Consider the following 15,817-nt stretch of genomic DNA (forward strand, 5'->3'; position numbering starts at 1 on the left):
GCCGCTAGTTTTTTAGGTCAAACTGCTATTTCCCATCTTTTGTTCTTGACCTCCTCTATCTTCCTGGAGTATGGCTTCCAGCACAGCAGGCTCTCGGAGTTCTTTTGAAGGGAATAGGCATGTTGCAGTTCCTGCATCTGAGATGCAGCTCTGTGGTTGTCGCCTCTTATTCTGTCCATGAATCTGAACTGAGATTGAGAAGTGTTCCCAAAGATAAGAACGAGGATATGGGTGTGTTGGGTTAGTCCTTCTGGCAGGCACTTAGGAGGCAGTAAAAAAATGGTGGAAATGCTGAGTTCTCATATCTTGGTTATATCCCATTTATTAATAAGCAGTACAATCTTTTCAATCTGTGTATCTGAACAAGTATTAATAAGTGTGGATTAATCTGATCTCCATGATTTTAGTTTTTAATTTTGTCTTCTATGGTATAATGTGACTTTGGTTTCCATTAAATAGTTCTGAGAACATGAAGAGAAATGATTATTTTCTGTTTTTGTTACATGACATTTACTTGGAGATTCATGATTCTTGTGTGTTTCAAAGACACTTTGGAAACCCTCTGTGTTCAGTTTCTCACTGTTGGTCAGGTATAGTTCTGTGCGCAACTGTTTTCTTTATTGCTTGCTAAGCTTGTTTGGATTCACCTACTTTTGTTTGGAACCTGTTGAACAAAGCAGGAAGAACATCCCCAGCCTTCTGCTGTATCAGTGCTCTCCAGAGCGAAGAAGTAGGAGCTTTGTTGGCTCTAAAGTGTGCAGGGATTTAATAAAAAAAAAAAAATTTGCTTTCTGCAAATGCTGTCTTAACTGTGAGCTCTTCCTACATCCTGGTGCTCACTAGCCTCGCAGATTTCACATCAGGATGCCTTCTGAGATACTAGAAGATCCTAAAATGCTTCTTGGTTTCCATCACATTTTCTGCTCAAGATTTTGCTTGGTGTTCCTTATCTGATAACTGGCTTTGGCTTTTTAGTTTTAAAATTCTTGTACTGACTTTAAATCTGCAGAGTCAGAAGAGTGCTTGTGCTAAGGCCATCTTTCCTCTACAGGATCATTAGAATTCAAAGCTATTCTTGTGTCTAAGCTCTTTCTTATATCATTTGTGGTACTTTTCCTTCAGGCTTTTTCTCTCTACCTCTTGTTGACCCCATGGGCAGAAGTAGGAATGTTTCAGAAATGTCAGTTTCTTACTGAACAGCCTGAACTTAGTTCCAAGACCTGTTTCATATGAAGAATCCAGTGTAAGTGATATCCTACCATTGCTGACACTTCCTCATTCCTGTATGAAGTTGTGCTTAGTCACAGAACTTATCTTCTAGCAAAATTCTCAGCACCCCTCCAAGTATCTGGGAAGTTCTTCAACTAAAACGCAGGGAAGTCCAAGTCCTCAGGCAGCATTGCATGCCATAAATCTGGAGGCTTGATTTTTAAATCCCATATAATTCTGCTGGCAACAGAGGATTCAGCTTTAAGTATTCAACCCTTGTTAGTACTGTAACAAATGGCCTATGGGGATTTTCTTTGCAGGTGGATCCTCATTCATTTGTCCTCACTGCTGTATCTTACTTTTCAGTTTATTTTTAGCGAAAGCTGATTCTTTGGTGAAAGTGGGATGAGAAGCAGTAGTTGTGCTATGACTAAGGAATTGGGTGAGTCTGTCTGTCCTATTAAGAAATCAGTAATAAGTGCCCGATCAGAATTAAGTTATATGTGTATCCTAGCAGTCTGAATCTGGTTGTCACATTGTGAAGGTAATGAGTTTTAGGGGCACCTTAGTGATGTATAATCTTAAATCTTAACTTTCAAAAGTAACTTTGAACATGCAGAAAGCTGTTGATCACCACTGAAACTTGCAGCCAAATGTCAGCTGTTGTGAATTGGACAGCAAGATTTTTTTGGATGGACAGCTGAAGACATTTTGGAGTAGACTCAAGTGTCAAGTAGTGAGAGCTATTTGAACATCTGCAGGTTTAGGACATCTGCAGAGAATCCCAGAATGGCTGGGATTGAAGAGGACCACAGTGACCATCTACCTGCAGTCCCTCTGCTATGTGCAGGGCTGCCAACCAGCAGACCAGGCTGCCCAGAGCCACATCCAGCCTGGCCTTAAATGCCTTCAGGGATGGGGCATCCACAACCTCCATGGGCAACCTGTTCCAGTGCGTCACCACCTGCTGTGTGAAAATTCACCTGTCTCATCTCCCGGTTCTGTGCTGAGGAAGATTTTTGAACAATGACGTGTGGAGATGAATGGATATGATAGAAAGAATTTAGAAAAACGTTTAAATATGAGTCGTCTGCTTCAACACATGATGATGCACCAGGTACCTGGATTGTGCCGATGTGGCATTTGATGTGGCCCTGGGGCATTTGTTTGGCTGCATGAGCCCTCAGTGATGAGATATATATATTTAAATATTTTCCCCCTAGTTAAATGCAACAAATGGTGAAGAGATTTTAATTCTACTGAGGCATGCAGGATTCATGCTTATAAAGGTTTTAGTGTTATCTCATTTGACTGATGACAAATTACGTATGCTTTTCTGGTGCTTTTGAAAGGCTTCATTTTGACTTGGAGTGATTTTTCTCCCCAGTATATAGTGTTAAACGAACTGCTTTATATATTCTCCTTTATTTCTGTATTTCAGAAGGTTTCTACAATTAGTAGACTTAGTGTCCTTCGTACATAGAGCATATTAGCAGAACTGGCTACACTGTTACACAGATCTTGGTCATAGAGTTGTCTTGTTTGCTTATAGTTCTTACAGTTACAGCAATAAGGGAGCAAGTCTAGGAGACAAAGTTTGAATGCCTGCTTAGCTGAGCTGTAGTGGCCTCTGTGCCAAAATCTTCTGAAGATCTAGAGGACAAAGATACTGTTTATCACCATTTAAATGTTGGCAGGCTGTTTTGTGCAGTCCTGGCTTAAGCTGGTTTGGGAGAGCAGGAAGATGTTCCTTCTGGTCATCTGTGATGTGACAGTATGGGTGAAATTTCCTCTGTATGTCTGCATTTTACAACATGTTACATTGAAATATTATAACTGCATAAACTATCAAGATAGCTGCTAGGTTGGGGAAATAAGCTTAAATCAATTTCTGGTATGGATTTTGAGGCAAACAGAATGCTGACAAACAGTGGTACTGGAAATTAAGACAGACACAAAAGCCTCTTAAATCAAACCTCTGATCCGACAAAATCCTTGATGACATCATCCTTCAATGATTATCTGTTATGTACAATTCAACTAATTCTTTCCTATCTGTAGTTGTCCAAAATGTTAAACATGAACTTGTAATCTTTGTCTTTGTGTAAGGGCTGTAAAATTGTGGCAGAAAACAAATATTTAGAGTTGTAAGGAGATTAACCAAATATACTTACTTGGCAGATGGTCCGCAATTACCAGTAATATTGTTATGAACTTAGTACTGTGGCTTGGGTTCAGCCAGCAGCATTGTCAGTATGGGTGAATGTGTTAGGCTGACAAGATGAGTCTACTGCTGTACTGTTGACATTTGTCTGGATCGCTTCTATTGAAGTAGCAGAGCTACAATTATTTCCATTTAGTTCAATAAATGTAGCAGTTAGAGGTAGTTCTTAGATCTGTATACATACTGGGAGGATGTGTTCCTTCCATATGTTCAGTTTTCCAAATGCTGAATCAAAAAATAACTGGAAATGTGGGTGGCTAACCAGGCTGTGCCAGCTCCTGTATTAATCACAGATGAATTTCAGAAATGTATCATCATGTACATACTGATGTACTCTGGGTAATAATGGTGGGGTATGAGTCTGAGATGTTTTAAAATGGCAAAGCATCCCCAATGAAAGCAGTATGTCTGTGCTATCATGGTGCCTTCTGTAAATGCCACACAAACTTTAAACCTTTTGCTTTTGAAAGCATTATGCATCAAGTTGTTGTAATACCCTGCTGCTATCTCAGCAGAACTGTGATGTCACTGTGAAACAAACATTGCAGAAGTACTGTGAGAAAGGACTGATGTGTTGTGTTAAGAAAATGGGAAGCCTAGTGACTTTCATGAGAGATTTTTTTATAGTCCTACTTCTGGACTGCCCTTCTTTCCTGTAGATTTTCATGACAGATTCTTAAAACTCAAAAATAATTGCAGATCTGTATCAGAAGTTCAGGTTGTGCCACAAGAACAGAAGATGAGAAGAATAGGTAGGAAGACAAATGTTTGCATTGAGGTCATGAACATGAGCTTGTTGAAAGGCAAGTGTTCTTGTAAGCAGATTTTGCACAGAAATTCAAATGAAAAATATATTCGTTCAAGTTAGAATACTTTGTCCTCCTGGAAGAAGGATGTTGGTAACTTTCTAGCCTTCATGGACAAAACTGAAACGTAAAATGGAAGTGCACAAGTGGTGAAAGCATGGTCAGGTAACCCTAATAATACAGGGACAAGGATGGGCTTGGGGAAACCTAAGCCCTGCTGGAGTTTAATCTGGCAAGAGACAAAAAATCTTGGCTGCTTTTCATATAAGTGCATTAGCAACAAAACTGGGTTCAGAGGAAAGGTGGGCCTGCTGCTCAACCCCTTGGTTAGAGGACATGGAAAAGGCCAGGGTTACCAGGTAGCAAACTCTTGCTGGGTGGAGAGAGTGCTTTGTAACTACTTCTGTTCTAGCAGTGATCAGTTTACTCATAACTTTCATTTTTGTATCTCCTCTTATGTTTGTAGAGGGAAAGTTTCTTCTATCATTTAAAAACAAAATGTACATGAGTACATTTCCTGTAAAGGAAACAGATCTTCTGTATGGTATTCAGGGAGTCTCAGATGAGGCTGTTGCGAATCTTCACTTTTTTCCTTTCCACATAAACTGTCAGCTGGCTTCTTTAGAGCAGTCAGAATGCTTGAGACACTTGTCAAAGTGTCTTTCCATAATGTGAACTTAAGAAGGCAAGGAGCTGCTTTAACCCCAGTCCTTCTGACTGCAGTCAAGATCTCACTATGGAGCCACAAAGAATTCATTAACTTGTGGAGCAGGTCCTGTTCCCAGCCCACACATTAGTATTTGTATTCAAGAAGGTCCAGAATAAATCAGAAACCTACGTGGTGGGATCTGCGTGTGACCTGTTGAGAAACAAGTTGCACCTGTTCATTTATGCCCTGTGGGGCAGATACCATGTCACTGTGTTAAATAAGGTGGTAATGCACTGACAGAAATATAGTGCAGAGCACTAAGGTGTACTGTGTGGCTGCTTTTCCCTTGAGGTCATTGGTCACCTGCAGCATGGGAGGAGTGACTTTCTGTGGGGGAAGACTAATTCCAGCAGTTCCTGGACAGACTCATGTCCAAAACAAGTGTAAGAAATGCACAAAGCTGTAAATTTCCAGAAATGTGGCATGTACCATTTCAAGCTGAGTTTGTCAGAACCAATGCTTTCGTTTGGTGATACTGGATACTCTCAGAAATTATTTGTTCTCAGGAGGCAGAGAGAAGGGGGATAAAGAGCATCTGTGCTAGCTTCCTCTAGCTATGTATTTTCCTGAGTCTTAATCAGGTAACTTAATGATCCTCTGTGTCTCCATTGACTGTACAGCATGTCTGAAGATGAATGTCCAGATACACTATTATGGACACTTTGCACTTGGCAATGCTGCTGCCAGATATGAGGGAGCAGTGTTGTCCTGGTTTTATTTTATGCTTGTTACGATTTTGTTCCAAAGTGACTCCTCAAATAAATGGCTCTGTAACACTGTTATTACATTTCTTACATATGCACTGCTTTGGCAAAAGGAAGTGAGGTGCTTTGAGATGAACGAGGTGACTGAAATAGTTCAGACCGTTGTAGGATGCATGTCTATGGGCTGCAGGGGTACCAGCAAAGCAGCCTTTTCCAGGATTGTGATGGGGTTGCAGAGGTGCATGGGCCCTTCTCTGAGGTGGGGACCACTTGGGACGTGCAAACATGAGGAGATTGCCACATGCAGTCCCCAAGGCAAGGGGAAATGGGCAAAGTCATATGCATTGTCTGTCCCATCAGAAGTGGGACATATTGGAGCAAAAGTAATCTGTGGATGGCTGTAGCTTTCTGAAATTGGGAAGGGTGGAAATATAAGGCTTTTCTGTGGGGGAGAAGGTGATACTAGTGTATGCAGTCATGGTGGTGATTAAGCAAGGAGAATGTGAGTGGCCCTGATTTAATTCTTGTTTCTTGCATATGAAGTCACTGGAGAGTTGGTGTACATCTGGGTAGAGTACAGAAAAGACTTCTTGCATAATTATTTTGGCAAATAGCATTCCCTGGAGCAAAATCGGCATGGCAATCTTGCCCGGTGCTGGGTACTACCTGGTCCTGATGCTCAGTGTGCTTCTGGGGTAGGCTGGCAGTGTCTGAGACAGAAGTGTAGGTCATCCACTGTATTTATTTTAGTTCTTTGCTGCATTGTAAAATGTGAAGGGCATTAAATTATTGGAGTGGATAACTTACTCATACCTGTCACCTTACATCTATTGTGTGCATGAGATTTAGCGTTCTTGTAATGCATCTCAGTAAGGTCTAACATAAGAATCTGTCTGCAGGCTTGGCTTTGGGAATGTGGAGCTCCTCATTTCTCTTTTTAGACACTTCATCAAATTCTGTATTTAGAAGAAAAATGCAGTTCTGCTTTGCAGGTTATAGCATCATAAAGAAGTTTAACGTATTGATGTAGTCACTGTGTTCAAGGCTGTTTTCTCTTTTCCAGAGGTGTTGTTAAAGTCGACATAAATCTGCAGAAGGTGGATATCGACCAGTGCTCGAGTGAGGGGTGGTTCTCAGGAACACACAGGTGTCATCTCAACAACTCTGAGGTATGTTTGTAGGGAACTGAGCTACCCTTCAGTTAAGTCTTTCCACTGTGAATTGTTTTTGTAGTAAAAATGCTATGATTTTAAAGACTTTGTGTTTTATAAGCTGCAGAGATCTTTTCGTTCAAGATGCTGTCACGGAGTTTTAAGAGTTTTAAAAATGCTTGCATTTCAGGAATGTTGATACTAAATAAAACAAGGTAAGTTATTGTACAGAAACATCTGCTTATAGGGATAGTGAAATGATTTATGAAATTCATCTGACTCAAACTATTTTACATTTATACATTAAAAGCCTATTTTCATTTTTACTTTTGAGTGGTCAACCTTGTGAAGTGCAGTAAAAGTAACTGAGATGCTGGTGGTGTTTATTCAAAGTGGCTTGGTCTTTGGAAGAATGGAATAAGAATAACAGAATTGGATGTCATAATTGTTCTTTAATAGAAATGTCAGTATTTTTACAGAGCTAATTAAATGTTTATGTTCAATTCCTTCCTGCTTCCCCTTTCTCCTCAGAGCCTGTGTCTGGCCAATCATATGATACATTGACAGAGGGAGCCAGACTGAATGATCTATGTATTTAATGGAACTTCAAAACAAAATACATGCAGTGACTGTATTTGATTATTACATGTAACGTTGTTTTCAAAGGTGCAGTTTTGCTATCTATGAGATACATGTGCCTCATGTATTTCTGCATTTTCAGGAAGCTTAATTAAAAAGCTGGAAGTCTTTTAGCAGAAGCTAGGAGTTGCCTGGTCATAAAATGCTCATTTATCAAAACCAAATCTGAATTTAGGAAAAGACTTCTATCTGAGGAATTTATCTGTTAACCTCATCTGAGCATGAAAATCTCAGAATTATTGTAAATATCCTTCTTATCTTTCACTGGAATTCTTTTTTTCTTAAACTATATATGAAATAAGAACCATTAAGAACTAAGACTCAACTAAGTCTTAGTTTAAAGACTAAATTCAAATTTTTTTTTGCTTTGTCAAATTTTGCCTTCTGAATTCAAGGTAACACTTGTTCAATATCTCATTCTTCTCAGAAGGTGCAACTTCCTGTGATATCTTAGTAAACTTTTGCTTTTTAATATGCTACTTTCTGAAATTGTACCTAGGTATTTTGACAAGTGCTCCTCCTTTTCCTAATTTCTTATGAATCGAAACCTCAGCAGGGGGTTGAATGGTAAATTGTATTTCTTCCTGCAACTATGAAGAAAATCTGGGGTGGGGAGCATGTGTGTGGCAGTTAAGGTTAAAGAAGAACATCTAAGGAAAATGGAGGTAATGGAGAAGGATCAGAAGCCAGTTCTAATGCCCCTTTGAAAGGGTTCAGAGCCTGTTGTTTGCTGTAGTGGGTTCTGAATCATGTTGTGTGTTCTTAAGCAAAACAGAATCTGAATATAAGCATACTGGAGGTAATTTGAAAATTACATTTCTCTTTGAAATCTAAATCTTTAAGTCTATATCCTGAGAAGAATACAGAATCTGTTCCCTCTGAAATGATTAGTTGGAGAAGGAGGGGATGCATCTTCCTCTCTTTGCACGTGAGAAGTGGAGTGTAATGTAGGAAACTGAGTGCAAAGGAAATTGTTCTAAAGATGACCTTCAGGATTATGGAAGGTTAGAGTCCAGGCTGCTTCTGTGATTTGAGCTTACTGTGCATTAGAAACTGATGTGGGTGGCATGGTCCGCTGAAAGAGGGAAGGTCCCTTCAGCTTTAATCCAGAGCTTCGTCTGAATTCTGAGCTTCACTCTCCTGCTGAGAGCATGGTGGATGTTTCCTAGCTGCCTTGTGAAACAGTTTTTAAACATAAAATGCAAAGTGTGCATTACAGGTCAGTTCTTCATACTTGGTTTTTGGGCTGGTGTTACAAAGAATGTTTTGTTTTTCATACTGGAAAGATGCATGTTTTGTTTTAGTAACTTACTGCAGTGCTGTAGTCCAAAAATGAGTTCCTGTGATGCAAAAAGGAAATAAAATATGTTCTCAGGCAAAAGTTCTGTTTCTGCTCCTTCTATGCAAGAGGTATGCATGTCTTTAGCTGCTCCAACAGGCTTCACCAATTTTACTAGCTAGATTTTGTTATAGTAACACAGCTTAGACATCTAACAACTCCTAGATGTAGATACTTAAATGCAGATTCAGTCTTGAATCCCATTGTCTGTCTACCAAAGTAGAGATATGCAGTGTTGCTCTTGAGAACAGGAATTCTTTAATGAGTGATGCTGTATAAGTGGGATGAGCTAATGCTCACAGCTCAAGGTGTTAATGACATACATGGATGGAGAAGAGTGCTACTGCGTAAATGGCTTTTCAATTTATCTGTAGAACAGAAACCTCTTATCTGTTCTTGACTTTTTTGAGTACTAAATCAACAAAGGTCTCATGATGTACAGAAGGTGATACTAACATCCCCCAAAATGTAGCTTGCCAGCTGGGAGTGCTTCTCCTTATTGTGTCTGAAGAGAAGGCATCAGTGACCCTGGAGATAGGCAGTTGCTAGAAACAGCCTAAGAATCTTCTTTTCCTCTGTGGTCACCACTTCAGGAGGGGGCTTCTTTATTTACAAATCTACACTGTGGAATAAGGGTATATCATGTAATAGTGCAGTAATGCTTTCCACCTAGCTTGACTTACTAATAAAATGTTGTTCCCCATCTTTCATTTTCTCTTTTAAGGAAAATACAGAAATACCTGCTGCTGTCAGAATGATTTGTCCCCAGTTACAAAGTCATTCTCAAGCAGAGTAAGGAAGGGAAAAGCGATTTAAGTTGTTAGACCTTGCTGCTGCTTTTCAGTTTTGTTAATGACTTGAGCATTCAGAGCTACATTGTCTTTCCACAGACTCTTTGGTAAGCCTTTGCCTTAGCGAAATTGCCATTTGTTGCTGAAAGTGTTTACTGCCAAGGTACCTGTTTCATTTAATGACAATGTCGTTAAATCTAAGGCAGAGAGCTCAGTTTTTTAGGGATACAAATCTGCTCTTCCCTGTCTAAAACTATAAGCATACAGAGAAACCATACATGGGAAAAAATACACAGGTAATTTGGGCTCTGTGGGGCTGCAGTGAACGAGGTGGGTATTATTTATAGGACTGGAAATAATTGAAATGTGTTGGGCAGAATACAGAACGTTACAGGTAATTTTGAAATTAACAAGAAGGGAAAAGACAGCTTCCTGATAACAAATACAAAGTGATTTCATTGTACAGGCAAGGCTGGCTGGAGCAGTAAGAAAGAATGCATTTTTAGTGTTTAAAACATTTAATGTTTTTCCTTTTAATAGATTAGGTTATTTCACCATAAATGCTGGCAGCAACTACTGGTGCTTTAAGTAATGACATTAGAGTCCTTGTTGAGACACTGACAATAAAATCAAGGCAGGGAAATGTCTGAAGAAATCAGCTAGCATTGTGCATTGAGCTGGCCTGAGCACTCCCAGCCAGCAGCATCGGTCTGAAAACTGCAGTGGCTTCCACACTGTTCACTGTCCTTAATGAGACTGCCAACAGCTTGCACTGTGAGGCAGGCTCAGCTGACATCCCTTTGGGTTTAACAGTATTCCACAAATGACAGTGTGCAAAAATATCTAGAGGAAATGAGAGAGGCAGAGTAAACAAAAAGGCTGTGTTGCTGTCTGTGTAGGAAGACACATGGACCTTCGCTGAGTATTTATTTGATGCACAACCAATTGAGAAAGGAAACATATGACGAGTTTGGTTCATTATTTCGTCTTTAGGTAGTGTGAACACTGGGGCCCACTGCACCTTATTACAGTGAACATAGTATTACAGTCAACCAACTGAGGAAGATGGGGAAGGTTAGGAAGTTGGGAGAGGAAAAACAGTAGTGCTTTCTCTGTTTTTCTAAACATGCTTTCTGGTGTCCTTGTCAAACAGATAAAGGCTATTTAGTGCACCTGCATCGTGTGATGGGAGGTTAGCATCCAGTCATAGCCTGGTGGGTCACGTGCAGTGTCAGTGTTTTTTTTCTTAATATTTGCATGTCTTTTGTCCTGTCTATTGGAGGGAAAAAATGCAGTCAGAATGAGAAGAACATGAAAATAATGTTGTGTATTGGTAATACAATCTTACAATGAGCAGAATTTACAAAATACAGTTAATTTTTAGTATGTAGGTAATCATCCTTGGAACTACAGATTGCATTCAAGTTATGGCAAGAGATGTACCCAAATCAGGGCAGAGGACATAAGGGTGTATTTCCCCTTGGATGAAAACAGGATCTTTAGTGATAGATTATAATTACTAAATCAAATCCTAGGCTGAAAGAGAAAGAAATAAGATAGGAAGGTGAACAGTTCTATTTAACATGCAAATAAAGGAGGGGAAAAAAAAAAAAAAAAAAAAACAAACACAAAAAACCCGAGCAATTCTGGATCCAAAAGCAGGAAGGTTTTGTCTGACTGGCTGCTCATACAACTCAGTGTATTCGAAGAGCATGCCATACACAAGAGCATTTCAGATGCTATTTTAAAAATAACTTTGCGTTAGGTGTGTTCATGGGAAAGATCCATTCACAACAGTATAGCAGACCTAATCTGGTATTCTTCCAGCTAAGATTGTGCTAAGTAAGGTAGGCATTTGTCAGGGCTTTCAGTGATAAACAAGGTGCTATGAAAACTAACTTCCAGTATAAAGAGCAGGCAGGTTGCTTAGCTACAGCTATCGTAGCCTTTTCAGGGAAAAAAAAAATCCCTTAAATGATTCTGTTTATAGGAGTCAATCTCAATTTTCAGCATTTTTTTCTAAAGAAAACTTTTGTAACACTTGCTTTCATCTTAGTGCTAGCTTGAGCATTTAAATTCCTCCACGTTGGTTCTATTTGCTATTGTTTTCTTTTTCCCCGGAGGTAGAAAATGGGGAAAAACCATAGATGGCTGGTTGAGAGATGCTGTCTGACAAAGAAAAATAGCATGGATATGTTTCCTTTTGCAGGTGGTAGGTGATCACAGGCGGCATCGATTACTGATAGTTTTTTCAGATCTATTCCAAAGTCTTTCAGAACTTTCTCTGCTGGGTGTGACATTATAATATTGGGCAGTGCTGACGAGCTGAACTGGTGATCCAGCCAATCCTTGCAGATGTGTTGTTCTTATAAGTGAAAAGAAGTTGCCCTTGCTTGATTTGCAGAACCTTGACATGCACTCGTAGAGGTCTTGACAATGTGTTTGTCCATGTCATGTGAATATTGTATTTAAGTGACAAAAACAAAATTATGGAGGGAAAAAAAAGATTAGAGCTCCCTTCTGGGGAGGGAGCAGTAGCTAGCATTTAGGATATTTTAGCCTTTGTTTCTGTTGTTTTCACTGTGAATTTTTTGTCCTTAAAGTGAAATGATTGAACTTTGAGGGTGTGGGGGATCACCACAAAAAAAAAAAAAAAAAAAACAACCCCCAAAAAAACCCAAAACAATCAAAACACCAAACCATATGGGGAAGTGCGGTTCTGTGAGATTAGATGGTTCAAGGGGCTGGGGTAGAAGTGTTCTCTGCTCCCATAACCCAAAAATAACAGACGTTAGCTCTGGTTTTACGGACGTGCTCTTCACAGCGCACTTACTCCAATGAGGAAAAGGCTGTGTAACAGCAGAAGGTGAGGAAATAAGTTTTCCCTTTTTGTTTGGGAGGGAAAGAGATCTAGACAGATATCTATTTAGCTGAGGGAGTATCCACAAAACATGCCTGGCAGGAGCAAAGGGCAACTTGCAGATGGAGAGTGAGTGCAGAAAATAGCTCTTCCTTGGAGACGGACTGAAAAACTGACCTTCAGTTTCTTGTCCCAGCAAGTTCAAGACTATCCATAACCACAATAAACCTTACAGGAGGAAGCTTGGGGACTGGCTGGGCTGTTCTCCTTTGGAAGGGTGGCTGTGAATTACCTTTCCCAGATGCAAAATTGACAGCAGCTTTGTCAAATCTAGGCATAAACAAAGCAGAACTTCATTCAGGGATTTCATTTGTTACCAGTACATTTGGAAGACTGTGCAGTATCTGAAAAATATGAGTATTAAGCATAATTAAATAATGTGATACTTTGGAATCAAAGCATCTGGTCCCTCCCATGTGAAGTTTGATATGCCTGTCTTGGTAGACATGCAAGTACTCTCATATCCTGTGAGATTACCCATTACTTTATAGCTTGGACATGGGCAAAATGTTCTTTAACTGATGGGCATTCTGACTCAAATAGACATGTGATTTCCAGGTGTGCAAATTACTCTCCCCAGTTTAGTTTCTTCAAAAATGTTCTGAGTGAGTCGAATGAGAGCCATGTTGTTCTCCAGCCACGGTCCAGTGTGGGTCACCTTCAGAGGGGGATTTTGGGATGCATGGCATTGCATCCACTCCACACTTCAGATGTCTTCAGGATAAGTAAACATCCTGATATTTTTCATAAACCTGTCTGAACAAGTTCACAATGTACTTAGTGATCTGTACTTCTTATACTGCTCCAACCAACAAAGAGTAAATGACACAGCTTCTTTATTGAAATGCACTACTGCTGCACTTCTTGTTGCAAAGGATGCCAACTATGTGTGAGCCATGCAAGCTCTGTTCATTACTTGTGTACTCATCTATTTTCTTAGTCCATATACTGTAGAAGGCTTTTCAGTTGTGAAAATGCAGAAGTTCAGCTTATGCAAGTATTCTACAGTGAGTTATTTCTGTTGGAAGGAAAAAATAGACTAGAGAAAGAATATGTAATGCTCTGATTAAACCGATGGAAAAGGATTGTCTGCCTTATCTTAAAGCTTTTATTAAATGTACCAACTGTTTCTCCTGCTTTTTTTATACTGCAAGTTACCTGCACAAGAGACAAGTTTAATTTAGTCTTGAGGAAAAAGTTCATTCCTTTTTTTCCTATAACAAATTAAAATTAGATTGAAAACATAAGAGATCCCAAGATGAAAAACTAAAGAGAATAGCTGCTGAATCCTCATATTCAAAGCGATGTACTGAGCCATAGCAATTTAATGGAAGCTCATCTTGTTTTATTTTTGGAACACAGTTTTATAGCTCTGGATATTGAAATACCATCACTTTTGTTTGGTGACTTCTGGTAGAGGGTAACATTTTTTTTTTTTTTTCCCCTCAATGTCTTCCTGCAAATAAAGAACTGTTTTCTTTTTCTATTTGCCTATGCTTTTGTCCATGAGATTTGTCCTTGTCTGCATTTTCCAGTACTGCAAATTGATAGCTATCAGGTCATCCATTCACCGAGCAGGGGTTTTTCTCCTAGAAATTTTGCAGTCTTTACTAACCTACTTAATATTGCTTTTTCTTTTTGTTCCTTTTCATTGCTTTGCTATCCTATCTTGTTTCAGATCATGAGTATGCTAAGCACTGATCATAACAGAGCAATGCAGAGTATTTGATTTTTAATCTGTATTTTTAAAAATTTCTTTTTTGTTCTGACTAGTTTGTTACTGTAATATCTTCAAGTTATTACTGCTCATTCTTTGGAAGAGTTTTATTTTTCTTTCTACAGTAAGTAGTGAAAGAAAAAGCTTCTCAACATCTTAAGTGTATAAAATGTTGAAGATAAAATATTTACTGTCTTTGATTCTTCCTTTACTTAGATTGTGAGGAAAAGTAGATATTTACTATAGAGACAAATGAGCCAATCTCTTATTTCTAATATTGCACTGTTAGAATTCCTCTGCTGTAAAACTTTGTCTCTAGATTTACCAGAACTGTTATTCATAGGGAAATCAAATTCTATTTAGTAATGTGAAATATACAGTACAGTTTGCTGAAGGGGTGTTACTCTGTCAGTGTATAGTAGCTGCCTTTTTTCTCCATCAGTGCCATCTACTCACTCTTAAATTTTTTTGTCTCCAGATGCAGTTGGTGAGGAAAGTAATATTCGAGGAGTGGTATAGCGTGTTCTAATTTGGATGAAGTTCTGTAACTTTCATCTAAAACAGTTGTGGTCTTACTCCTATACTGGAAAATAAAGCTAACTAGATTGGTCTCAGAGCTTCTGGTGGCCACCAAGATGGCCATGACCTAGCAATGTGCACTTGTGGCAGATAGTCAACAGCTACTTATCTGTGACAGGAACAGTGCTGCCAGCAGGTGTAGGGGGTTGGTCCTTCTGTTCAACACTGGTGAGACTTCATCTGGAGTGCTGGGTTGTGTGGCTCTGCCCTCCCTGGTGTAAGAGTCATGGAGGTACTGGAGAGAATCTAGTGAGGGGCCTTAGAGATGCTTAAGGGCTTGGAGTATGTGTTGTGTGAAGTTCAGAGGTGGTCTCATCCATGCGCACAAGTATCTGTTGTTGGAAAGGTGGATGCAGCCAGGCTCTTTGCAGTAGTATTTCAATGACAGAACAAGAAGCTACAAGCTGAAACACAAAGACTTTTACTTCTGCATTTTGAGAAGATCTTGTTGTATTCTGATGGAAACCTCTTGGTAATGACATGTTGTGTAAGTCTAGAAATCCATCAACTGGTCAAAACCACACCTAAGTATATACCCTTTTTTTTTCCTCTTGAAAGGTTTAAAAGCTTTTAATACAGTCTGCCCAGTTCTGTCACTGATCATATCTATCTAATCACAGAATCACCAAGGTTGGAAAAGACCTGTAAGATCATCTGGTCCAGCCATCCACTTATCGCCAGTACTTCCCACTAAACTACATCCCTCAGTACAAGTCTAAGCGTTCAAATCTAAACATCTAAATGTTCCTTGAACACATCTAGTGACAGTGACACCACCACCTGCCTGCCAGCCTTTTCCGTGTCTGGCCACTCTCTTGGAGTGGTACTTCCTAACATCCAACCTGAATCTCCTCTAGTGAAACTTGAGGCCGTTCTCTAATCCTGTTGTGTATAGTTATGTTTTTCAGCATAGACAGAACAGCTTGTCTATGCTAATGAAAGAAAGTCAAATAAGAGGCGCTCCACAACTTGTCTTATGATGTCCTGTGAGAGCTTACATATTTATATTTCTTAATGTACAAAATGTAG

General features: G+C 39.4%; 1 protein-coding gene across 1 annotated transcript in view; it reads left to right on the forward strand.

The window, feature by feature from the left end:
• The window catches only part of GPR158 (G protein-coupled receptor 158), a gene marked incomplete at both ends in the record, with an annotated part of 175,901 nt that overhangs the window by 6,353 nt on the left and 153,731 nt on the right, over positions 1 to 15,817 (forward strand). Inside the window, one exon of the mRNA XM_079538527.1 lies at positions 6,716 to 6,821. Within this exon, the coding sequence (XP_079394653.1) occupies positions 6,716 to 6,821 (106 nt within the window). The remainder of the gene's footprint in view (positions 1 to 6,715; positions 6,822 to 15,817) is intronic.

The sequence above is a fragment of the Tetrao urogallus genome (assembly GCF_951394365.1).
Source record: "Tetrao urogallus genome assembly, chromosome: 7".
In the NCBI taxonomy this organism is placed as follows: Eukaryota; Metazoa; Chordata; class Aves; order Galliformes; family Phasianidae; genus Tetrao; species Tetrao urogallus.